Here is a 24,499-nt window from a genome sequence, read left to right as displayed (position 1 = left end):
ATATTTTGCAAGTTACAAACTTCAAGGTGTAAAATATGCAGCTGAAAACAGTAATCGAGCAGCAGAAAGAAAGTTTGGAGAACCGTGATGTACCAATGGATTACTATTTCAAGTGACGTCAGTGGCACCGCGCGGCGCGACCCACGTCATACCGGCATCATTTGCGGTGATCATTTCTAAGTGACACGGAGGACAAAGAGTTTGAAGGAATTAAGGATTTGGAGTGACATAGAAGCTTTGAAAAACTTTTATGGCTTTTATGCACGCCCGGTCTCTACTGAGTCGGGGGCCGACGCTCGGCTGAGTGGCTGTCCGCGAACGGTGCGCGGGGCTCGGACATGGCCATTACGCATGCCCGGTCCTCTGCCATGGAGCTCTCGTGTCTGGAAGTACACGCCGCCACACGCTTGGAAGTTTGTTTTGTGGAATAAAGAGCCGTTTACCAAACCCACGTCTATCCTTGTACTTTGTTAACGCTACAATATAGTTATATACTAGATCTGTGGAATAAAGACGAGGCTGACGTCAGGGCGCACGCGCGGCGATGTTGACAAAGGACGAGGAATTTGATCGATGGATTTAATGGATTTAAAGTGCACGGATGGTTTGATAATATTATTGCTTATATTATAGTTATTTGAAATATAGTTTATCTATCATTATATGAGCCTGTGGAATATTTTGAAGTGCAAGCGCCCTCAGCCGCGTGCAGCCATTGTTGACAAAGAACGATCGATGGATTTAATGAATTGGAGTGACACCGATGGTTTTATAAATATGTTATTTATGTAATGGTTGTCCTAAATCACTCTATATGTTACGTCAGGCCCGTTCTCAGCTCCTCATTTGTGTTTGTCACGTTAGCATACCTATCGTTTAGCCTGTTGCTATCGTATCGAATGATCGATGGATTTAATGAATTGGAGTGACACCGATGGTTTTATAAACATGTTATTCATGTAATAATTGTCCTTAATCACTCTATATGTTACATCAGGCCCGTTCTCAGCTCTTTGTTTGTGTTTGTCACGTTAGCATACCTATCGTTTAGCCCAGGGGTCACCAACCTTTCGGAAACTGAGAGCTACTTCCTGGGTACTGATTAAGGCAAAGGGCTACCAGTTTGACATACACTTCTGAAATAACAGAATTTGCAGTGTGATTTTAACAAGAATAGCAAAAATACAGTCAAACCTTGGTTTTTGACCACAATCCGTTTCAGAAGGCGGTTCGAGAAGCGAATCGGTCGAATTCCGAATCTATTTTTCCCATTACAAATAATAGAATTTTTTTAAATCCATTTCAAGACAAAAAAAAAAAACCCCGCCTTTTTTAAGCATTTTTCATTTGCGCATATTTGTCCGATCGCGCAACTGCAGCGCACCGCCGAACGCCCAACCGTAGCGCGTCGCCCACCGCGCAACTGCACCGCGCCGGTCGCATTATTGTGACAGAGCCGCCGCTAGAATTTAGAAAATATTCTTAAAGTCCTGATGTACTTTCCAAAATTTAAGTGGACCTCGGTGCGCAGGGAGCTTAATTTGGTCCGATCGCGCAACCGTAGCGCGCCGGGCGCTCACTGTTGCATTGCTTTATGAGCGTCTTTGTGTTTTAGGATGGCTTTACTGCTCCCACTTGCTTTCTTTGGAGGCATGATTAGGGGTTAATACAATCCTCAAAGTAATGAAAATACAATAACAACGGAGTCAGTCGGCATCCGGGCCGCGCGGTCGCGTTTTCTCAGGTCCTCCCGGCTCCTTTCGCGAGGTTCGACCTCCGAATTCTGTTGGACAACCGAAGCAAAAAAATCTCTAATTTTTTGTTAGAATTCCGATTTGTTCATGAACCAGGACGTTCGAAAACCGAGGTTTGATTGTAAAATAAATAGATGCAGCTCACTGACAAGTGCCGCTATTTGAGCTAATTTTGGAACAGTCCTGCGGGCGACTCATGCGGTCATCACGGGCGACCTGGTGCCCGCGGGCACCGTGTTGGTGACCCCTGCTCTATACAAAGACAACATATTTAATGCGCAAACTCATAAACTTTATTTAAATTTTCAAATAATAATTAACTTAGAATTTCATGGCTGCAACACGTGCGGTAGAAGTTGGGAAAGGGCATGTTTACCACTTTGTTACATCACCTTTCCTTTTAATAACACTCAATAAACGTTTTGGAAGAGAGGAGACTAATTCTCTTAGCTTCTTATGTGGAATTCTTTCCTATTCTTGCTTGATGAACCGCTTCAGTTGTTCAACAGTCCGGGGTCTTCCCTGTCGTATTTTACGCTTCATAATGCGCCACACATTTTCAATGGGAGACAGGTCTGGACTGCAAAACCCTCGACTCTTTTACTTCGAAGCCACGCTGTTGTAACACATGCAGAATGTGGCTTGGCATTATCTTGCTGAAATAAGCAGTGGCGTCCATGAAAAAGACGTCGCTTGGATGGCAGCATATGTTGCTCCAAAATCTGTATGTACTTTTCAGCATTTGTGTTGCCTTCACAGAAATGTAAGTCACCTATGCCATGGGAACTAACGCAGCGCCATACCATCACAGATGCTGGCTTTTGAACTTTGCGTTGATAACAGACCGGATGGTCCGCTTCCTCTTTGGTCCGGAGGACACAACGTCCAGTGTTTCTAAAAACAATTTGAAAAGTGGACTCATCAGACCACAAAACACTTTTCCATTGTGCATCAGACCATTTTACATGAGCTCGGGCCCAGAGTACCCAGCGGCGTTTCTGGATGTTGTTCATAAACGGCTTTTGCTTTGCATGGTAGAGTTTTAACTCGCACTTACTGATGTTGTGACGAACTGTATTTACTGACAGTGGTTTTCTGAAGTTTTCCTGAGCCCATTTGGTAATATCCTTTACACACTCAATTCGTTTTTTAAGGCAGTGCCATCTGAGGGATTGAAGGTCACGGTCATTTAGTCTTGGTTTCCGGCCGTGGCGCTTACTTCATCCAGCTCATCCCAGGGGATCCCAAGCCGTTCCCAGGCCAGCCGAGAGACAGTCTCTCCAGCGCGTCCTGGGTCGTCCCCGGGGTCTCCTACCGGTGGGACATGCCCGGAACACCTCCCCAGGGAGGCGTCCAGGAGGCATCCTGATAAGATGCCCGAGCCACCTCATCTGGCTCCTCTCAACGTGGAGGAGTAGCGGCTCTACTCCGAGTCTCTCCCGGATGACCAAGCTTCTCACTTTATCTCTAAGGGAGAGCCCGGACACCCTGCAGAGGAAACTCATTTAGGCTGCTTGTATCCTGGATCTCGTTCTTTCGGTCACAACCCATAGCTCGTGACCATAGGTGAGGGTAGGAGCATAGATTGACCGGTAAATCGAGAGCTTTGCCTTTTGGCTCAGCTCTCTCTTCACCACGACGGACCGGCACAGAGTCCGCATTACTGCCGACGCTGCACCGATCCGCCTGTCGATCTTGTGCTCCATCCTGCCCTCACTCATGAACAAAACCCCAAGATACTTGAACTCCTCCACTTGGGGCAGGATCTCATCCCCGATTCGGAGAGGGCATTCCACCCTTTTCCGACCGAGGACCATGGACTCGGATTTGGAGGTGCTGACCCTCATCCCGACCGCTTCACACTCGGCTGCGAACCGCTCCAGTGAGAGCTGGAGATCACGGCCTGAAGAAGCCAACAGCACCACGTCGTCTACAAAAAGTAGAGACGTGATGCTGAGGTCCCTAAACCGGACCCCCTCAACGCCTCGGCTGCGCCTAGAAATTCTGTCCATAAAAATTATGAACAGAATCGGTGACAAAGGGCAGCCTTGGCGGAGTCCAACCCTCACTGGGAACGACGGACCCTCCTCTCCAGCATCCCTGAATAGACCTTACCAGGGAGGCTGAGGAGTGTGATTCCCCTGTAATTGGAACACACCCTCCGGTCCCCCTTCTTAAAGAGGGGAACCACCACCCCAGTCTGCCAATCCAGAGGCACCGTCCCCGATGTCCACGCAATGTTGTAGAGGCGTGTCAGCCATGACAGCCCCACAACATCCAGAGCCTTTAAGAACTCCGGGCGGATCTCATCCACCCCCGGGGCCTTGGAAGGCGTGTAGGTGGAATTGAGGAGGTCTTCGAACTATTCTCCCCACCGACTCACGACGTCCCGAGTCGAGGTCAGCAGCACGCCATCCCCACTGTAAACAGTGTTGACGGTGCACTGCTTGCCCCTCCTGAGACGCCGGATGGTGGACCAGAATTTCCTCGAAGCCGTCCGGAAGTCATTCTCCGTGGCCTTGCCAAACTCCTCCCACGCCCAGGTTTTTGCCTCAGCAACCGCCGAAGCCGCGTTCCGCTTGGCCATCCGGTACCTGTCAGCTGCCTCCGGAGTCCCGCAGGCCAAAACGGCCCGATAGGACTCCTTCTTCAGCTTGACGGCATCCCTCGGGTTCGGGGATTGCCGCCACGACAGGCACCAACGACCTTACGGCCACAGCTCCGGTCGGCCGCCTCAACAATGGAGGCGCGGAACATGGTCCACTCAGACTCAATGTCCCCCGCCTCCCCCGGGACGTGGGAAAAGCTCTACCGGAGGTGGGAGTTGAAGCTCTTCCTGACAGGGGATTCTGCCAGACGTTCCCAGCAGACCCTCACAGAGCGTTTGGGTCTGCCAGGTCGGACCGGCATTTTCTCCCACCATCGGAGCCAACCCACCACCAGGTGGTGATCAGTGGACAACTCCGCCCCTCTCTTCGCCCGAGTGTCCAAAACATGCAGCCGCAAATCCGATGACACGACTCCAAAGTCGATCATCGAACTGCGGCCTCGGGTGTCCTGGTGCCAAGTGCACACATGGACACCCTTATGTTTGAACATGGGGTTCATTATAGAAAATCCGTGTCGAGCACAGAAGTCCAATAATAGAACACCGCTCGGGTTCAGATCGGGGGGGCCGTTCCTCCCAATCACGCCCTTCCAGGTCTCACTGTCATTGCCCACGTGAGCATTGAAGTCACCCAGTAGAACAATGGAGTCCCCAGAAGGAGCGCTCTCCAGCACTTCCTCCAGGGACTCCAAGAAGGGTGGGTACTCTGAGCTGCTGCTTGGTGCATAGACACAAACAACAGTCAGGACCCATCCCCCCCACCCGAAGGCGGAGGGAGGCTACCCTCTCGTTCACCGGGGTGAACCCCAATGTGCAGGCGCCCAGCCCACACCTGCAGTATGCCCACACCTGCTCGACACCTCTCACCGTGGGCAACTCCAGAGTGGATGAGAGTCCAGCCCCTCTCAGGAGGACTTGTACCAGAACCCAAACTGTGTGTGGAGGCAAGTCCGACTATGTCTAGTCGGAACTTTTCTGCCTCGGGCTCCTTTCCTCCAGAGAGGTGACAATCCATGTCCCAATAGCCAGCTTCTATAGCCGAGGATTGGACCGCCAAGGTCCATTGTTCCATTGTTAGTCAAAGTCAAAGTCTGCTTTATTGTCAATTTCTTCACATGCCAAGACACACAAAGAAATCGAAATTACTCTTCCCACTATCCCACGGTGACAAGACATAGTACACAATATACATACAAGTAAACAACACAAAAAAATAAAAACAAGAAGGCACAAACAATGAATAAATAAGAGTGATGAATAAATAATAAATAAACAAATAACACAATAAATAAGGAGCAAAAATGGAGCAAGTGTGCATACAGCAGACAGTCAGAAGATAGCGCAAAAGTACAGGACGCTACGCAGAATTGTATCAGGGTTTTGTGAGCTGTGCTTTGTCTGGCCCCTCACCTAGGACCCTTTTGCCATGGGTGACCCTGCCAGGGGCATAAAGCTTTGCTCCAAGAATCATTAGGACATGCAAACCCCTCCACCACGATAAGGTGACGACGCACGGAGAGGCAAATAAATGTATTAACGCCTCATATTTATATACAGTATAAGCTACAAAAGAAACTGACAAATAACTCTCATATCAGATTTGGAAAAACTGTTCAAATATTTTATAAAAGATGATTTTTAAAAGTGAGGACAATTTGCAATTTTAGTAATGACATGAATTTGATGTACAATTTGTCTCTGGGGGCCACATAAAATGATGTGGCGGGCCATATCTGGACCCCAGGCCTTGAGTTTGACACCCGTTTGTTTGTTCGTTTATTTGTTTTCTTATACAAAATCATCTAAAATGTACATAGATTAAATAAATGTGATGGCGAATGTCTAAAAAACCCTCCAGGGGCTTGCAAAGTGGCATTCTCCAGAAATATGAATACATTTAAGGTAAAATTTCAATGGATAGAAAAATATGCATCCTAATACATGTCATACAGATGATAAAAAAGAAAAAATAATAACAGGGATAAGGCATACAACATACAACAATAGGGGAAAAACACACCAAAACTATAACTAAAGAGAATAATGAATGGATTCAGGTTCCTTTTGCATACCATATGGAAAGTATTTAGTGTCTAAGAGAAGTGATTTCAGAGCCTTCTTAAATTGGTGAGAAGACAAGTGTCATGGATCGGAGTGGAAATGGAGCAGGGCAACCAAGTGCAGCTTGGACCAGGGTTTATTGGAGGAACTCAATGGAGGAACTCAAAAGACAGACTCGGTAAACTGACATGACTTAACGAAACAACATGACTTCCCAACCAAAACATACTTGAAACCGACAGGAACCATAAGGACATGAAGACGACACGACAACAAAACAACAATGATCCGACGAGGGGTGAGGGGCAGGCAGGATTTATATACACGACAGGTAACAAGGGGAAGGGTTCTCCCCAATGAGCCATGAACAAAGAGACCAATTTGAAGATGATTGACTTGAAAATCAGTGAGGTTACCTAGGCGAGTAAAAAGAGGCTGAGATGAATGTTTCGGACACCAACACCTGTGATCTAGGACAACAAGAATGAAGATTTTCTGTCAAATCTTCTCTGGTAGCTGTGACCCTTCACATTAATTATAAATTGGCTGGTCTTCATCATCAGCATGACATCATTATCCTATTCTAGCAATTCTTTGTTAGCATTTTTGCACCTTTCACATAATTTCTTTGGTATTGTAATATTATAGCCACATGACTCTCAGATGTATATGCAATATGATTATGATACTGAGGGTGACACAGTGGGGAACTGGTTAGCACATCCGCCTCACTGTTAGGGGTTCAATTCCACCCTGTGTGTAGTTTGCATGTTCTCCCCGTGCCTGCATGTGTTTTCTCCGGGCACTTTGGTTTCCTACCACATCTCAAAAACATGCATGGTAGGCTGATTGAGCACTCTAAATTGCCCGTAGGTATGAGTGCGAGTGCGGATGGTTGTTTGTCTCTATGAGCCCTGCGATTGGCTGGCAACCAGTTCAGGGTGTCCCCCATCTACTGCCCGATGACTACTAGGATAGGCTCCAGCACGCCCACAACCCCCATGGGGACAAGTGGTACAGAAGATGGATGGATGGATGGATGGATGGATGGATGGATGGATGGACGGACGGACGGACGGACGGACGGACGGACGGACGGACGGACGGACGGATGGACGGATGGATGGATACTGCACATTTGAAAAAGTAAGGATTGGTCCATGCCTGACGGATGGGACTGAAATCTCCCTGTGCAGTAGACTTCAGTCACTGAAAGGTGTGGTTCCTCCTTAAATTCAAGGGAATAGGATACATTATATGCTTTGGATATGTACCATATACGTACATCAATGACAGTTTTACAAATTTCGTAGGGTCTGTGAAATTGCATCCATGTATTGTATTGATGTGAGCCCACAAAGATGGGCACCAGCCGGTGCCCATTTTTGTGGATGGGTGAATGAAACTGAGAGCACACAAAAACGTTTGAATTTTCATTTTTGCGGATAATCAAATTTCATCCAATACTCCAGGGACCAATCACTGATTTTTTTTTTTTTTCAATTGGTAAGTAAAGCGGGCTCCATTCCCCATTTACAGAAACGGTCTTTGCATGCCCCTGTTTACTGTTAATAAGGTCTGTTTTTTCAGATAAATGCAGCAAAACTTTAACCAACTACACTGCCCAAAAAAATTAAAGGAACAGGTTTTTTTTATCAGGGTATGGCATGAATTCAATTACACTTTTCTGATAAGGTTTTGGTCAGGTACATGGCAGAGGGGGCTGTTAATCAGTTTCAGCTGCCTTGGTGTTGATGGAATTAACAACAGGTGCACTAGAGGGGCAACAATGAGATGGTCCCCAAAACAGGACTGGTTTTGCAGGTGGAGGCCATTTCAAGTTCCTCCCTCTTGATCTTTTTTAACTGTTTTTCCACAAGTGTTGGCTTTAGCTAGAGTCCTTATCACGACTGGGAGCATGAGGCGATTTCTTAACCCTCCTGAAGTTGCGCAGATTGTCCAACTCCCCCAGGATGGCACATCCATGCGTGCTGTTGCAAGAAGATTTGATGTGTCTCCCAGTACAATCTCCAGAGCATGGAGGAGATTCCAGGAGACAGGCAGTTACTCTAGGAGAGCTGGACAAGGCCGTAGACGGTCCTCATCCCATCAGCAGGACCGATATCTGGTGCTTTGTGCAAGGAGGAACAGGTTGAGCACTGCCCAAGCCCTACAGAATGACCTCCAGCAGGTTACTGGTGTGAATGTCTCTGCCCAAACAGTCAGAAACAGCTCAGTGGCCTAGTAGTAGAGTGTCCGCCCTGAGACTGGAAGGTTGTGGGTTCAAACCCCGGCCGGGTCATACCAAAGACTATAAAGATGGGACCCATTGCCTCCCTACTTGGCAATCAGCATTAAGGGTTGGAATTGGGGGGTTAGATCACCAAATGATTCCCGAGCGCGGCACCACTGCTGCTCACTGCTCCCCTCTCCCCCAGGGGATGGATCAAAATCACATGGGGATGGGTTAAATGCAGAGGACAAATTTCACCACACCCAGAAGTGTTTGTGACGATGATCATTGGGACTTTTAACTTTAAAAAGACTTCACGAGGGTGGCCTCAGGCCACGACGTCCTATAGTGTGCCCTGTGCTCACTGCTCAGCACCGTGGAGCTCGATTGGCATTTGCCATAGAACACCAGAATTGGCAAGTCTGCCACTGGTGCCCTGTGATTTTCACAGATGAGAGCAGGTTTACCTTGAGCACCTGTGATAGACGTGAAAGGGTCTGGAGAAGCCAAGGAGAGCGCTATGCTGCCTGCAACATCATTCAGCATGACCGGTTCGGTGGTGGGTCAGTGATGGTCTGGGGAGGCATTTCCATGGAGGGACGAACAAACCTCTACAGGCTAGAAAACGTCAGTCTGACTGCCATTCGGTATCGGGATGAAATCCTTGCACCCATAGTCAGACCCTACGCTGGTGCAGTAGGTCCTGGGTTCCTCCTGATCCACGACAATGCCCGGCCTCATGTGGCAAGAGTATGCAGACAGTATCTGGAAGATGAAGGAATTGACACAATTGAATGGCCCTCACGATCACCTAATCTAAACCCGATAGAACACCTCTGGGACATAATGTTTCGGTCCATCAGACGCCGCCAGGTTGCTCCTCAGACTTTACAGCTCACTGATGCCCTTAGACAGATCTGGGAGGACATCCCACAAGACACCATCCGTCGTCTCATTAGGAGCATGCCACGACATTGTTAAGCATGCATACAAGCACGTGGGGGCCACACAAGATATTGAAAAGAATTTTGAGTTACAGAAATTGAATTTAGGCAAAATGGACGAGTCTACAACATCATTTTTTCACTTTGATTTTTGGGGTGTCTATATACTGAGCTCTCTGTAGGCTGAAAACCTTTATTTCCATCAAAGAATATGGCATCCTTTTGTTCCTGAGACATTAAACTGTCCATATCAGTATAGATATCCCCCCAAAAAAATTTCACCATTGAAATCTGATGTGTTTTCAAAGTGTTCCTTTAATTTTTTTGAGCAGTGTATTTAACCAACCGCTTTAACCAACTATTGTGCATTTTATAGCATTCTCTACAAAACTGTTGCCTATTTTTGTCATTGTATAGACCAATATTTTGCAATATAAGTTGTGATTTGATTTTCCTTTCCTTGGTTGTTCTTTTATCACATTTTATCTTTAATTCATTTAATCTTTTATTGTTTTTGAATGGTAAAAACAAATATGTCTAAAATTAAACAAGTGTGATAGGTTTTTTGACAGTCAACACTATCTCTATTATTTTAAATTAAATTTATTTTGAACAAAGAATAAACCTTGGGGAGTTGTGACTTTTATTTTTCACTTTTGTTTTTTACAATTGATTACTAAATAATAGTGTGTTGTTGCTTTTAAACTAATTCTCTTTTGCAGAGTGACTGTTCTGCTTTTTGTCTTAAATATGTAAAACGTCCTTCTATCAAAATTCCAGTAATCTTTACTCTACTGAAAAGATAAACAATTTAACCCAAAACCTACCAATATAAATAACCTGTGCTTATATAAAATTCATCTCACCATCGAGTAAAACAAGTGCTGTTATTATTCATATTCAATTGTGTCACGGTGGATGCTTATACCATATTGTACACACATACAGGTTTAAGATAATTGTCCCATGTAAAATTACTATAGTGCGACGTCACCGACTTACCCCTTGGCGCATTCTTTTCAGAGAATGCAGTTTTTGCGACAGAGGACATTTTTGTGTTAGGGCTCCATACAGACTTAAACATAATCGTATTGCTAATTGACCCTCAATTATTGGTGGCAGTTTTAGAAGTGTCTTATAGCCTTACATTCATTAAATAAAATACATTTAAAACAAAGTACACCACTTAGTCTGCTCGCGAGCCATCATTTTGCTTGCTGCAAAAGAATCAATAAACGAGACCGGACCACACTCCACAAAAATACTTGCTCCCATTACGACCACGATTTGCTAAAAAGGAATAAGGGCGTTGTGTGAGCAGCGTCGGAGTGTGATTTAGCAGGCTGTGGGAGGAGTGATACACTTCTGCATTCTGCAATCAGACCCCTCTCACTGCCACTGCTGTGGACGAGATGCATCCAATCCTCGACGCCCAGGGGTCATACCTCTGTGACCAACTGGTGGAGGGGCTTATTTTTATCCAGCATGGTTGCCCAGTTTTTTTTTCTTTTGAATTATTTTGTCTGTTCTTTTACACAGAGTGCTTGAATACAGTCGACTCAGAATAACATCATCCTGAAGTTTTTAATGACGCGACAGGAATGCATTTTGTGTTTCACAAATGTTTACAAAAAACAGAGTCAAATCAAGAAGCGACACGTTCTGGCGAGATGACGAAGCAAATTAGAAACACAAACGTCATCTTTTTTTTAGAAAACGTAAACCAAATATTTGCCTGGAATAAAACGCATCACGAGTCAATTTGGTTGTTTGGAAATTGTACCCTGAGAATAGCGAAAAAAGAAAACAGTCCTTTGCAAAATGTGGGAGGGCATTCTTGAGTGTTTCCCCTTGAAACATACAAGCAGGTGGGCGTTTGCGTCAAGCCAACATAAAAATGCACACAAAGCAGAATCTTTGCCCGAAATCCAAACTAGCATTTTGGTAAAGATTCACAAACGTCACTTTCGTTTGAGTGAAGTCAGTACTTCCTTCAGGGCAGGAAACACCCGTGTGTACATGCGCTAGTTAGCTAGCTAGCAAGCCAGAATGGAGCGCAGTTCTGCCTTGAGGCCACTGTGGCGCGGTTCGCCCGAGTTGCTCCGTTATGTTGTTCGGCCGTCAAATGGCCGCACTCACCTCCCATCATCCCCTCATGCAAACACTCGCACACACGTTATCCCGAGGAAGAGGAGGATGAGGAGGATGGTATGGGCGAGCCTTCCCAACCATCCCGCCAAAGGTGATCCCACTGGCGCCTTCAGCCCACTTTGGCCCAGTTGAGGAAGGCCGGGATGTCTCGAACGGGGACGTTGCGCGTCAAGGCTTTGACGCGCAGGTTGCGGTCATCAGTGAGGAGAACCACCTCACGATGAAGACGCACTGTAACCCCATCTAAAAGGCCAAGAAGACACATGTTTTTTAGTCAACATGACTTGTGAGGTTGTCGTCTTTGTAACTCGGCCGCAGCCGAAATCAAAAGTTACTCGCAAATGAAAAAGGTTTCCTTACTTCTCTGGTCAGGCATAAAGTCCTTGCCCTTGTCCTGGCAGTAGTGGAGGCAGCAGGACAGGATGATGTCATCGTTGTTGCCCTGACGACAGCAAACAATTGCAATTGGTTGGTTCTAATCACTCAGGCCACAAATAAGCCTTCTTGCGCCTTTCTTCTGCCCCTGACTAATTTTCGCAGTCCAAAAGTGGGACGCTCCTCCGAACGTTGCAAGCGGAGGTGGTGTTCTGACCTGCTGTCCTGAGGTGTCTTCGCTGCGGAAGGCGATGGACTCCAGCTGGGTCCCCCTGCTGGTGAGCGCCCGCAATCGCGGCTCGCGCCTCTCAAAGGCCTGCTCCAGGAACAGCACGGCTTGGCGAGCCTTCTCCTGCACACCGTGCGCATGCGCTGCCACCACAACGTGCCCTCCTCCTCCTCCCAAAACCTCCTGGCCTTTTGCCAGGCCGTCCAGCTCCGTGATCACTGCCGCAGCAAAAAACAGAAAAATGCTGGAAAAGGCAACATAAGCCAGATACAAAACCAAATGGGAGCTTTTGCCAACGCATATCACTCCCCCTTGACAACAACAATTGTTTGGGTACTTCTGCTCGTCTCACGGGCATTGGGAGACTGACAAATTGACCGCTAATTCGTTATCAAAACAATCAATATGTTACGTCATTATCTGATGAATTACAAGTCGACTTGAAACAAAATAATTACCAATGAGTGGCACCACCACAATGTAGCTTCCGCAGCAGAGAAGCTTCTTGAGCGCCGCCAGGTGGTCAATGAAGCCGTTAGTGTCGGGCACCAGGAAGAGGGGCCGCACCTCCAGCTGCAGCCGCCCGCTGGTCTGCAGTACCGCCTGCCCACCAAAATCAAATTGGCAGATGACGACACACTGCGTGTTCAAGTCAAGCCACGGCATTTGAGGCTTTCGGGTAAATCAGCCGTGCAACTTGTTCAGATTGTAAGATTTGATTTTTGAACAGTAATGGCTAACTTTGCATTTAGAAAAATACATTTGCTAATACAGTGGTATCTCCACTTACGAACATAATTGGTTCTGCCATTGGGTTTGTAAGTAGAAACGTTTGTAAGTAGAAGCAACGTTTCCCATAGGAATCAATGTAAAAGCAAACAATACTTGCCGGACTATCCCAAAAGTCACACTTTTGGCCCTATTACTCTGTGTAAAACACACAGAAAAACAAAAAAACAGTTTTATTTTTGCTTTTTCAAACATTTATAACAAATACTAAATGTCACTTTATTCTTGACCTCCTAACTTTGCTTAGGGAAGGGGAAATCTTATTTTCTACACTTGCTAAAATATACCCCGAGAAGACAAGTTAGGCTAATAAATTATTGTATACATGTATGTATGTATTGTATTGTATCCCTGCAATGTGCACGCTCACATACTCATCTTTACTTATTACTTTTTGGTTAAATTAACGAGTTTTCCGACTGTGAGAGTGGTCATTGAACGCACCTCACGCAGATCGCGAATGAGAACTAAGAAAAAAAAGAAAAGAAAAGCAACCAAGCTTCTAAACATGGTTCGTATCTTGAAAAGTTTGTAAGTATAGGCGTTCGTAAGTAGAGGTCTCACTGTCGTTGCTTTTAAAAGTAGTTAGAATAATTTGTTACCAGCCACTTTTGCTAAATTTGCCCTGAAAAAAGACGTCACCTTTATTTGAAAGAAGAATTGATTGATGATCTTTTTTGTTCTACTTTCTCTTCTAAATGTGCTGTTTGTAACCATTTCAAAATGCGTTGTGTGAGTTTACTTGTATTTTCTCGCGGCGCTTCTGCTGCTGCACCAGTTTGTTGGTGAGGGCGTGGTGCCGCGCCTTCAGCTGCCTAATGTCGCTCTCCCCGCCTCCGGCCACCGCCTCCTGGTCGGCATTGTCCTTGTAGTCTGCTTCGCCTTCAGACGCCGACGGCGAAGACTCCACGATAACAGCGTCAACCTGCGACGACCAAAAGAAAAAAAAATCAATCAACAAAAACGGCGACCAGTTTCCTTCCTAATTGCTTTTTGGAACAAAAAAAAAATCTAATAAAAATAAATAGAAGAAACATTTGAGGCGTCAGAGACCCGTGTGTACTCGGCTTTTGTTTTTTTTGCCTTGGCTTATTAATTTCACACCGGAGTCTCGTCACCTCTTTGTCTGATCGCAAGTCTCGCCCGGCACGGGCGTCCGGAGAAGGAGGGGCTAGTGCCACGGAGACGTATTTGCCGCCCTTGAAGGCCAGCAGAGGTTCTTCCTGTCCGCACAGCGCCTCCAAGAAGTACTTGAGCACTGTCACCCGCTTGCAGTCGGCGGCTATGGCCTGAAGGCGAGGAACGCATGAAGGCTAAACAAGGCATCCAGAGGCCTCTAGGGGCATTCGAAGGCAGTTCTTTGGCGGAGCTTGCAGGGGGCGTACCGTGTCGGTGCGCCGGTCCACGTAGCAGGGCTCCTGCGGTGCGGCCAGCAGTGGGATGAAACCGGCGAGGAGCCTGTCCTCTTTCAGCTGCAGCAGCATCAGCTCCTCGTCGCCCTCCACCTCGTCCGTGTCCACTTTGTAGAGCGGCACCTCGCCGTGATCCACGCGCGCCAGCACGTTGCAAAGGCACGCCAGGCACTGCCACACATCTGGGCTGTCGCTGCCCGACCGGGAAGGGGGACATGAGAGGAAAACGGACGGCCAGGAGCAAGCGGCGGCCGGGAAGAGAAGCGGCACTCACTCTATGCCGCGAGGCGGCGGGTTCCACTGGTCCGGGTGTCCGAGCATCCAGTCGGACCAAACCTTGATGCTGGGCAGGAGCTCCCGCAAGTCTGCCGGGAAATCCGAGACCCTCAGTGGGGCATCCGGTTCGTCCTCATTATCGTCCCGCTCGACGTCAGACGTGGAGGCTGAGATACACAGAGAGTCGAGAGCGCAACATCGGTCACAGTGCAGAGAGAAATGAAAAGCGGAACTATACATGTTAATGGACATTGTGCCACTCCTTGTGACAAGGATAAAGAATACATGCCTGTGAGCAACGTTCGACTGTCTGCCTACAAGCATGGTTCCAACTTCAAATATTGGTCAAACCTATTGATGCTAACCGCTAGCGTGGCAATGGGATTCTCCATTGTTAGCATTGAGCTCATTTTCTTGTTTCAAATACATGTGTCATGTTCTTTGTTTTGAGTGCCCTTTGAGAAAAGTTCAAGAGGGCGTGGCAATAAAAAACAAAAAGCCTCTTTGTCAATCATTTGTTCCCAATAGGCCAAACGACCGCTCGCATGAGTTGAATTGGCTGCTATCTTCAATTTTTGCTGGAATGTGAAGTCCTGGAGGTACCTGCCAGTGTGTCAGTGAGCATCTGTGTGCAGCGTTGCACCAGCAGTGCAAACATGGCCAGGCCCAGCGCCGTGCTCTGCTCCTGCAGCATCGAGCGACACTCTCCTCCTCCTCCTTCTTCTTCACCACCGCCTGAGACACAGATGACATACATGTGGGTCATACAGTGTGTGTTTGTGTGTGTTGTTGCGTGTGGCGTTACCTCGAATGAGGGCGTTGTGTATGGTGAACATGTTGATGGTGACGATCTGCAACAGCTGCGTGCTGCCCAGGAGTGATGGGCGGTGTTGGAGCAGCGCACGGAACTCCTGCACAACCCTCCGCGACACCCTGGGGAATGACTCCATCCTGCAAGAGGAACGGTCGCTTTGAGATGTTAGTTGTTTGACTCAAGTGTGATGCCACTGGACTCGCATAACTTGATCAAAGTCAGACTCACCCCACTTTGGTGAAGAGCTTTCCGTGCGCGTGCAGGAAACTCAGGATAAATCTTCTGTTGAGCTGATAAGAAGCAGGACAAACGGTCATTCATCCAGTCTGGTATTTCAAGTCACGCTACTGAGGGAACTTTTGAATCAAATTGTGTCTTTGAACTCATTGCGCCAAGGAAACTTAGTCTTCGATGTTTTGACTTCTATGACTTCTATGTCTCGTCATGTCTTGTCTTCTATGTCATCAAAACGAGTGTTACAAGATTTTAGCAAAAGTCACGTAACCAAATTGGCATAACAAGGGTGTTGTGAAAAGTTTGGACTTAAGTTCCGGGGTACTCGTGCGCCTCAGATGTTTAGGGTTGCCTGGGGCGTGTGTGTCTGCGACTGTACGACTAAAACCACTGCATGGCACGGCGGGAGATTTGGCGGCTTACGTCGCTGGCGCTGAGGCCGCTGAGCTCTCCATCCTGTTCCGAGTCGCCGTGTCCGCCGGGGCGCAGCCAGAGCTCAGAGCGTGCCCCATCCTCAAGTCCGGCGCGGCCCTGGACCACGGGCCCCAAGGAGCCGCCGTCCTGTTGGTTCTGCCTCCTGCGACGCTCCAGCTGCTCCGTCTTGCGCTTGGCCTCCTCGAACAGGCTCATCAAGCTCTCCCTGGCCGTCAGGATGGGATTGGACGCCGCCAGGCTGCGCATGTAGTAATAGACGGCGTCCAGCTTGCGCTTCTGTGGGCGGGGCAAACGCACAGGGATCAGTCCGCCAAGCTGGCCAAGCGCCGCAAAAGGTCCACGCTCGTTGGGTTACTCACAGTGTAGACGGCCAGCAGGGCCAGCTGGTTGTACGGGCGGCCATTTTTGGGGGCGATCTGCTGCGCTTTCAGGTACCAGCTAGTAACAATTACATTCAGAGACGCCAAACACATAAGCACAAAGCATTTGCCACTTTAATTGGGTACCTGAAAAAAAAAAAACTAATCAATCCAAATGCGGTATGTGCAAAGACCAAACATGGCCTACAGTCATCTTCGGTGGCTCTGTGGCGAGGTTGTGTTGTTTAAGAACAAAACAAATCACGGGGCTTGCAATCAGACGTGTCCATGTGAAATAATTCAAGCGTGACAACAAGGGCCCGTTTGCACAAACCTCTCAGTACCTGCGAGCTTTTCCATAGTTGGCCGAGTCGCTGGCTTGTTCCCGGTAGCGAGCGATGTCTCCTTGACAGATGAAACAGCGCTGAGCGCTGATCAAGGCGTACTTCACCTGCGGGGGCACAAAAGTCAGTTTTTGTCAACTTTGAACGGCATGACAGGCGTTCGAATATTCGACGAGGCGCACCGTTTCCAAGCATGTGCCTACCGTTTTGCGCAGCGGCCGAGTCCTGACGGCCATGCCGTCCATGTAGTCCTCCAGTTTGAACTGGTAGACCGTCTGCAGCTTCTGGAGCAGAGTCTCAAAAAAGTGCGCCCCCTGCAAACAAGACACACGGGCAGGTCAGAATCAAGAGGCCATGCTCTTGCGGCGAGGGCCGTCGTGCTGCGCTTGACCTCGTTGAGCAGGGCGAGCAGCGCCTCACGGATGGCCAGCGGCTCAGCGGCGTCCTTTAGCAGCTGGCGAAAGCGCTCGATGACCTGGTAGAAGACGTTCTTCCACAGCGCCTGGTCAACGCTCTGCGAATCGGCCAACTCAATGTCGCTCAGGACGACGCGCTCGTACACGGCCAGCAGCTCCGCCCTGACCGCCGGTAGCACATCAAAATGGACCATTTGCAAGCTTTTCAACACGCCGCATGATTTGCCATTGATTGGATTGGATTGGACCAGTGAGCACTTGCGACTTGCTGAAATCAACGTTAAGCCTGGGTACTCGATCGTGCCGAATTGGAATGTTTTTTGTTGATGGCACCAACCTGAGCTGGGCCATGCGCTCCAGGCTGTCGGGGCTGAGTCTGTCTCGGGACAGCAGGTTGCTGAGCTGAACTTCCTGGGCGTCTACCGCCCGGAGCATGCGGCCCAGCTCGCCTCTGGCCCGCCGCTCCGCCTCCTCCACCGTCAAGGTGTCGTCAGCCTGGGCGTAACCTCGGTACAAGTGAGCCGGCGCATACGCTCCGTTGGCCACCTGGTAGGGGAAGGGGCAGCGTTGGTTGGCGGCGGCCGGCTGGCAGCAGTAGGGGTTGTCCGACTTCTGGAACTTGTAGTAGGCTGCGGCGGGCGCCACCGGAGGGCTCCCCGCCACTTCGTCATCCGTGTCCAGAAAGTGCAGCTGCACGTACGCCGCCTGCGGGTAGACGGCCTGCGGGCAGACGGCCTGCGGGAGTGACTGGCGACCAGCAGGAGCCAGTGCTGGTTTCTGCTCTGGATTGTTGGGGTCCCAGAGGCGCCTGGCGCCTCCGCCGCGACCTCCTCGAGCCCTGGGTGCGGCTCCTCGAGCGCTGCCAAACAGCATCCGCCGGCCGGATTCCAGAGGCTTGGCCATGTCACCGCGGGACGGCAGCACCAGGATACCTGTTGGATTGGTGCTCGGGTTAGCACACTTCTCCACGTGATGCACACACCGGCCGCATGCCAATTCACAAATTCGTTTGCTTTTCTTGTTAACTAAGCACGCTCTGCAACCAGATTCTGACAGTGAGAGAAATACAGTAATCCCTCGCTATATTGCGGTTCGTTTATCGCGGCTTCAGTACATCGCAGATTTTTTTCCAGATTAAAAAAAATAATAATAATCAAAATTTCACAACTTCAAAATAAAACTTCTAAATTGAGGAATTATGGCACAAACGTTGCCCACTCGCCATCAGAAGGCAGGGATTGTCCACACAATTGCAGTACATACACTTGTACCTTCATATACAAAAAAGTTGTTATAACAAGAGTTCTAAAAACATATTTACAGTATTGTACCTTGTTATTAAAAAATTTTTATAATAAGAGTTCTAAAAACATATTTACAGTATTGTACCTTGTTATTAAAATATTTTTATAATAATAAGAGTTCTAAAAACATATTTACAGTATGTACACTTGTGCCTTGTTGTAAAAAACTTATAATAGTGTTCTAAAAACATATTTACAGTGTATACTTTAGCTACAGCTACATATGTTACACACACACGCACGCGCATATCATATTTATATTATTTATACATTATTTTCTGTGCGTCATTTATACTATGTATTAATATAGTATTTAAGTGTTTGAAACTATTATTTAATGTTCTAATGATAACATATGCACTTACATGGTTTGATATACACTTATTGATACACAAAAAATGTATGTATATTAAAAATGAGAGGGTGAAACTACTTCACGGATTTTCACATATCGCGGGTGGTCTTGGAAGCAATTATCCGCGATAAACGAGGGATTACTGTATCACCGCGTTCTAACTACAGCTCTAAAACGCATTACTTTGAAATAAAATAAAAACAACTTTTCCATTGAAGGCTAAACAAAATATTCATTGATCAATGAATTTTGGGGAATGAACCAATCAATCATTCCTTGATTCCAAAACAGGCAATTATTTGAAATTGGCAAAGCAGAAAAATTCGCAAATAAATTCTGACTTGGTGACAGCCTTGGTCTTGAACATGTCAGAAAATCAGATCAAAGCTTCATCATTGCTAACGACCCCTCCCAACACACACACACAACACAAACACGTGCGTGCGTACGTACGTACGTACCCCCGCCTCGGCCTCGAGGGGCCGGCCCGTGCTTATGGCGGTCCCCGGAGGCGGCCTGCTTCTTTTCTGTGGAGAGCCTGGGGATTCCTCGCCCTCTGCCTTCGGCCCCCTTGGCGCTGCCACGGGAGTCCCCGGCTTCGTCTGTGGCGTGCGAGCGTCCGCAATTGGCCGCGTCACTGGTCTCACCCCATTCGGCGGAGTCGGCCGAGGAGGTCCAGCTGGCGTGCCGGCGCAAGCCGCGTGTTTCTCTCCGGGGACGGTCGGGCCTGCTGACGGCATCCGGGCCGGCGGCGCTGCTAGCCGAGCTGCTGCTATAGGTGCGCCGTCGCGGGCGGCGGATGTCCAATTCAGAATAGCGTTTAGAGGCGGATGCGGCGCCGTCCCATTTGCTGCTCTCGCCTGGCCGGCCTTTGCGTTCGCCGTTCCTTTGCGTCGGAGCACCTCTGTCAGCTTCTCTGCTGCCACCGTTCTTGCTGTTGCGGCTTCTTCTGGTGCTCTCTCGTCCCTTGTTTGGGTGAGCTTCTGCTGGTTGATTGGCCACATGGCCCTGGCTTCTGTCTTTCTCCCGCTCAGCGTGACCCGAGACAACATTCCAGCTCTTCTCGCCGCCTCTTCTGTGACGATTGCCCCTCTTCTCGGCATCCTCCCGCATTTTCTGATCGATGCTTTTGCCTCTGTCACCGTCTTGCTGGGATGCTTTGCCCTCAAAGTTGAGCTTTTCCACTTTGCTAACCAGTTCCTCCACCACCGCCTGGCTTCCTTCATTCCCGTTCGTCTCTATGGATTTTGCATTTTCCTCAGTGCTCTTTTCGCCTTGATTCTTGCCCTTTGCCTCTCTTTGTTTGGCTATGTGGTTTCTCGGCGGAGGCTTATCCAGCTCTCGCACCCTGTCACAGTCTTTCCCCGCCACGGTCCGGCGGCTTCCGGGCTGGTAAAATTCCCGGTCGGGTTTGCGGGCTTTCTTTGACTTGGCGGCTCCGGCGGGCTCCGAATTTTCTTGGTGGCTTTCGGGCACGTCTTTGTCACGAGCGGCCTGGCTTTCGACAGTGGCAACGTTACTGCCATCGCCTCGCATCCTGTGGTCAGCGTGCTTGGGCAGGTTCTTTTTGATGTTTCTAGGTTTGGATTCTCGCAAGTCAGGCGGCAGGGATCCACGGCGGTCGCTTGCAGTGTTTTCGGTCTCCTCGCTGTCGCGGCGTTGACATCCCTGTCCCGGCCCTCGCTGGTAGCGCTGCAAGTCAGGACGGCGCCGTTGCTTCTTGGCTGCGTGATCGTCCTCTGCTCTCCAGTAACGCATGCGCACGCATGCATGCCCGCACACACATGTACACACACACGCACACACACACTCACACACACACAAACGCACGCGCACACACACACACACGCACACACATACACACACAAACTTTTGCCAATTAGAGTCAGGTGCAAAGGTCCAGATAAACTTCATTGGTCTGAAAATGATTTACAACAAAGAGAGGTAGCAATCTATTCCAGCGATGTGACAAGCAGAATTAAATGCTAGGCCACCATGTTACATTTTTCTGCCAAGAAACATTATTGACATGAGTTGAGGAGCTTTATTTGGACAAATTTCATGCTGTGATCCCATATTGTGGATTTTTTAAGCAATTAGGAATTTTTTTAGGGAACTACTTGCTAACTGCTTGTACAATTTGTAAACTACTTGTAAATTCGCAGGGTTCATTTTCTAACTTTAGCACATAGTATGATTTGCTGTGATGGGCCTTAAAGCAAGGAATTTAACCAAATCTCAAAGTGTTAAGTTAAAAAGTTAAAGTCCCAATGATCGTCACACACACATCTGGGTGTGGTGAAATTTGTCCTCTGCATTTAACCCATCCCCCGTGATTTTGATCCATCCCCTGGGGGAGAGGGGAGCAGTGAGCAGCAGCGGTGCCGCGCTCGGGAATCATTTGGTGATCTAACCCCCCAATTCCAACCCTTAATGCTGATTGCCAAGTAGGGAGGCAATGGTCTTTGGTATGACCCGGCCGGGGTTTGAACCCACAACCTTCCAGTCTCAGGGCGGACACTCTACCATTAGGCCACTGAGCTGGTTCACCGTTATAACACGAAGCGCTTCACTCCAGCTCAGACTTGGCACAAGTTTTTCTATTTTGTTGCCCTCGTGACGTCAATGGCAACGCTTGTCCTTTGAGCGCACTTGGAAACAATTGAAAACCGGCGCGCGCACGCACGCACACACACACACACACACACACACACACACACGCTCTTATGTGTGTGCTGCTATCAATTGCAGCAACGAGTCGGCGACGGAAAGCAAAGCGCGATGATAGAAGATTGCACGGGTGGGAAGATTTAGCCACATTAGCACAAACATGAGCCAAGCGCGCGCGCACGTTAAACAAGTCCGAGAGCTCGACGTGCCGTTGACATACGAGCAAGTTGGAAGCTTTCAAGCTTCCCGCCGCGTTGTTGTGTTGTTTCCTCGCCCGCACCTTGCTGAAGTGTACCACTGGACGCCGCGGCGCCTTGGATTCGAAGTTCGGCCGCCGAAATTCGCACTCGGTCCAACTTGTCCGCCATCTTTGTTGGCCTCCAGACCAACAAAACAAAAACATCGCGCGGCTACGGCGGCCACCCCAGGACAAATTTGGCTGCACGTGACGTAATCTTCTCTCGCGTACTTGCTGATGCTTTTTCGCGGTTACCGATTGAAATGCAAAATTTCTTCAACCCGTTTCCCTTTTCGACAAGTCATTTGAAAACATAATATGAAAGGAAGTTGTAATAATTGTTGATTATGTACTTGTATTTCCGACAGCCATCGACGGTTTTATTGATATTTGTTAAGAACAAGAGATAGTGACGCCTCCGGCTTGAAGTGAAGAGCATTGCTTGTTGCGGTCTGTGTTGAGACAGCAGCAAGAGTGATTATCCCCAAAGATTGCGTTATAGTAATATGTTGTTGCCTAAAATAATATTTCAAGAGTTGAATACTGATGACTGACTGCATGTGGCCTTTTCTGCTGTGTGCTTTTTAAGAAAACATATAATCTGCTTGACTTTGATGTTACTTGCTGTTGCCATGGTGATATCAAAGCGTCGTCGTCAGGAATTGATTTGGTGAGTAGGTTTAGACGACGATGACGTCCTTCGTTTCCATTTAGGTCATACAATCCTCTCGCCATCTTATTTCGCATCTGCGCCCCTTTTTGAAATCTTACGTGTCTGCAGCGTGTATGTGCGCGCAAATGTGATGGGGAACCGGAAGTGGCGTGCGTGTGCGCGTGTGTGCACGTGTGAGTGAGAAGGGGGTGCCTTGCCGGATGTAGTGGATGTGTGTCTCCCCCTGTGTGTGTGCTGCAACAAAATGCAGGTGAAGCAATGCAGGATGACACGCACACGCGCGCACACACGGTAGGCGGGGAGAGGGTGAGCAGGAGGAGGAAAAGAGCTGGTGTGAATACAAATGAGAGAAAAGTGAGGGCCGACTTTTTTGGGGGTGGTGAATCTCATCAGGCCGCCAAAGGGGGCTTTCACCCAATGGCGCCCCTTCCCTGGCGAATCTCCTCGCCACCCCCGTCGATGAGTGAAGCGAGGAAGGATGCCACTCGAGTGAGAAGACGGACGGTGACCGCACGCTGAGAACAAAGTTGATGCTTGCGCTTGAGGGAACCATCAAGTAGACGTCATGACATCCAATCTTTGTCACACTGCATCAATTGGCCACAAATATCCGTCGATCCCCGCAGAGGACAAACGAAATACGACCGTGACCGCTCTACCATTTCTTTGCGTGTGTTGCCGAGACAGTTGAGCCGGTTCGAGCGCTGCAGCGTGCATTAAGCACGTAAACACTCAAAGGCTCGGTGGAGATTTAAAATGTAGAAGACGTGATTCTCTTTGTTTTATTCTGCGCATGGAGTATAGGAGAGGCCAAAAAACAGGGTGACACTTTAGAAACGCGCAAGTCGGGGTCATACTGTAGCAGTTATGCTATTTGCTAGCCTGTTAGCGTTAGTGGGACGCGACACCTGTGTGAATGTGTTGGAGGATTTTGCTATAAGAGCCCGAGCGTGTGTATGCCAGCGTACGTGCGCCTGAAGAGGCATCGTGCATGGGAAACGGAGTTCTCACGCGTGGCGCACTACAAATTGAAAATCCTTTCTCAGAGTTTGTGGGTGAGTGGGCGGATGCGGATGCCTCTCTATGTGAGCGCGTGGGTTTGATACGTCCCGCACGGTGCGTGTGGGCAGGAGCAACTCTCGCGCAGGAAAGAAGCGGGGGCAGGCAGGGATTCACCAAGCAACATCCTCCTCCTTTTGTCCTCCTCATCTTTCTTACCTCACCCCTCCACCTCCCCTTCCCACTGGCACTCTTAATGCTCCGATATAACTTTTTTATGACTGCCTCGGTTTTCATCTCGATATTTTCCCTCCCTCCATCCATCCATCCATCCATCCATCCATCCATCCATCCATCCATCCATCCATCCATCCATCCATCCATCCATCCATCCATCCATCCATCCATCCATCCATCCATCCATCCATCCTTTCATCTTCTGCCCCGTCCACTTCCACGTTTCCGTTCCTTTAACCCTCTCTCCAGCCTCAACCCTCTTTTTCTGTCTTCCATTCCTCCATTTCCCCCTTCACGTTTTTCCTTCTCAATCTTTCTGTCACTCCGTTTTCCACCACTCCTCCATCCTTTTTCTACCTTTTCCCTCCTCCTCCATTTGTTCTTCGTCCAGCTCAACCCACTGTCGCATTCTTGCATCAATCTCTTCTCTCTTATCTTGTCTGCCTTCTCTTGCTTTCTGTTTCGTTCTCTTATCGGCCAGCACGCTTGCTCACTTGGCAATCAAAGGGAGAGAAAACACAAACGTGCGTGCGCGTGCGTGCGTCTCACTGGGTTTTCAGTATGAGTCAGAACAGGGGGAACAGGGGGG

The 24,499-nt window shown here is 48.6% G+C and overlaps 1 protein-coding gene and 1 long non-coding RNA gene across 10 annotated transcripts in view; one reads left to right on the top strand and one right to left on the bottom strand.

Moving 5' to 3' along the window:
• LOC137840947 (uncharacterized) overlaps window positions 1-24,499 on the top strand; it is a 200,073-nt gene that overhangs the window by 130,038 nt on the left and 45,536 nt on the right. The gene's annotated exons all lie outside the window — the stretch shown is intronic.
• On the bottom strand, window positions 11,166-22,201 carry smg6 (SMG6 nonsense mediated mRNA decay factor). 9 transcript variants are annotated; one of them, XM_049743123.1, is made up of 19 exons: window positions 22,044-22,201; window positions 19,555-20,832; window positions 17,772-18,366; window positions 17,410-17,596; window positions 17,222-17,332; window positions 17,019-17,125; window positions 16,675-16,753; window positions 16,304-16,591; window positions 15,875-15,936; window positions 15,638-15,783; window positions 15,436-15,567; window positions 14,831-14,999; window positions 14,530-14,749; window positions 14,263-14,457; window positions 13,887-14,069; window positions 12,814-12,958; window positions 12,344-12,573; window positions 12,112-12,193; window positions 11,166-11,994 (listed from the first exon to the last, which is right to left on the bottom strand). In XM_049743123.1, the coding sequence occupies exons 1-19, from the start codon at window positions 22,129-22,131 to the stop codon at window positions 11,861-11,863; spliced, it is 4,431 nt and encodes a 1,476-aa protein (XP_049599080.1). In that variant the 5' UTR covers window positions 22,132-22,201; the 3' UTR covers window positions 11,166-11,860. The 9 variants fall into 9 exon arrangements, with proteins under 9 accessions (XP_049599080.1, XP_049599079.1, XP_049599077.1 ...); XM_049743122.2 differs by having other exon boundaries at window positions 21,984-22,166; XM_049743120.1 differs by having other exon boundaries at window positions 19,555-21,744; window positions 21,984-22,129.

This window comes from Syngnathus scovelli, chromosome 15 (assembly GCF_024217435.2).
Source record: "Syngnathus scovelli strain Florida chromosome 15, RoL_Ssco_1.2, whole genome shotgun sequence".
NCBI lineage: Eukaryota > Metazoa > Chordata > Actinopteri > Syngnathiformes > Syngnathidae > Syngnathus > Syngnathus scovelli.
The sequence above is the reverse complement of the archived record's forward strand: the minus strand, read 5'-3'. Positions and strand labels throughout refer to the sequence as shown.

Coding starts and splice junctions, on each gene's coding strand:
- smg6 (XM_049743120.1), bottom strand. CDS start 21,007: ATGAAGTTTATCTGGACCTTTGCACCTGACTCTAATTGGCAAAAGTTT. Junction 17,126..17,221: donor CTCGGCCGCTGCGCAAAACG/GTAGGCACATGC, acceptor GTGCCCCCGCAG/GTGAAGTACGCCTTGATCAG. Junction 15,568..15,637: donor ACACAACGCCCTCATTCGAG/GTAACGCCACAC, acceptor TCTGTGTCTCAG/GCGGTGGTGAAGAAGAAGGA.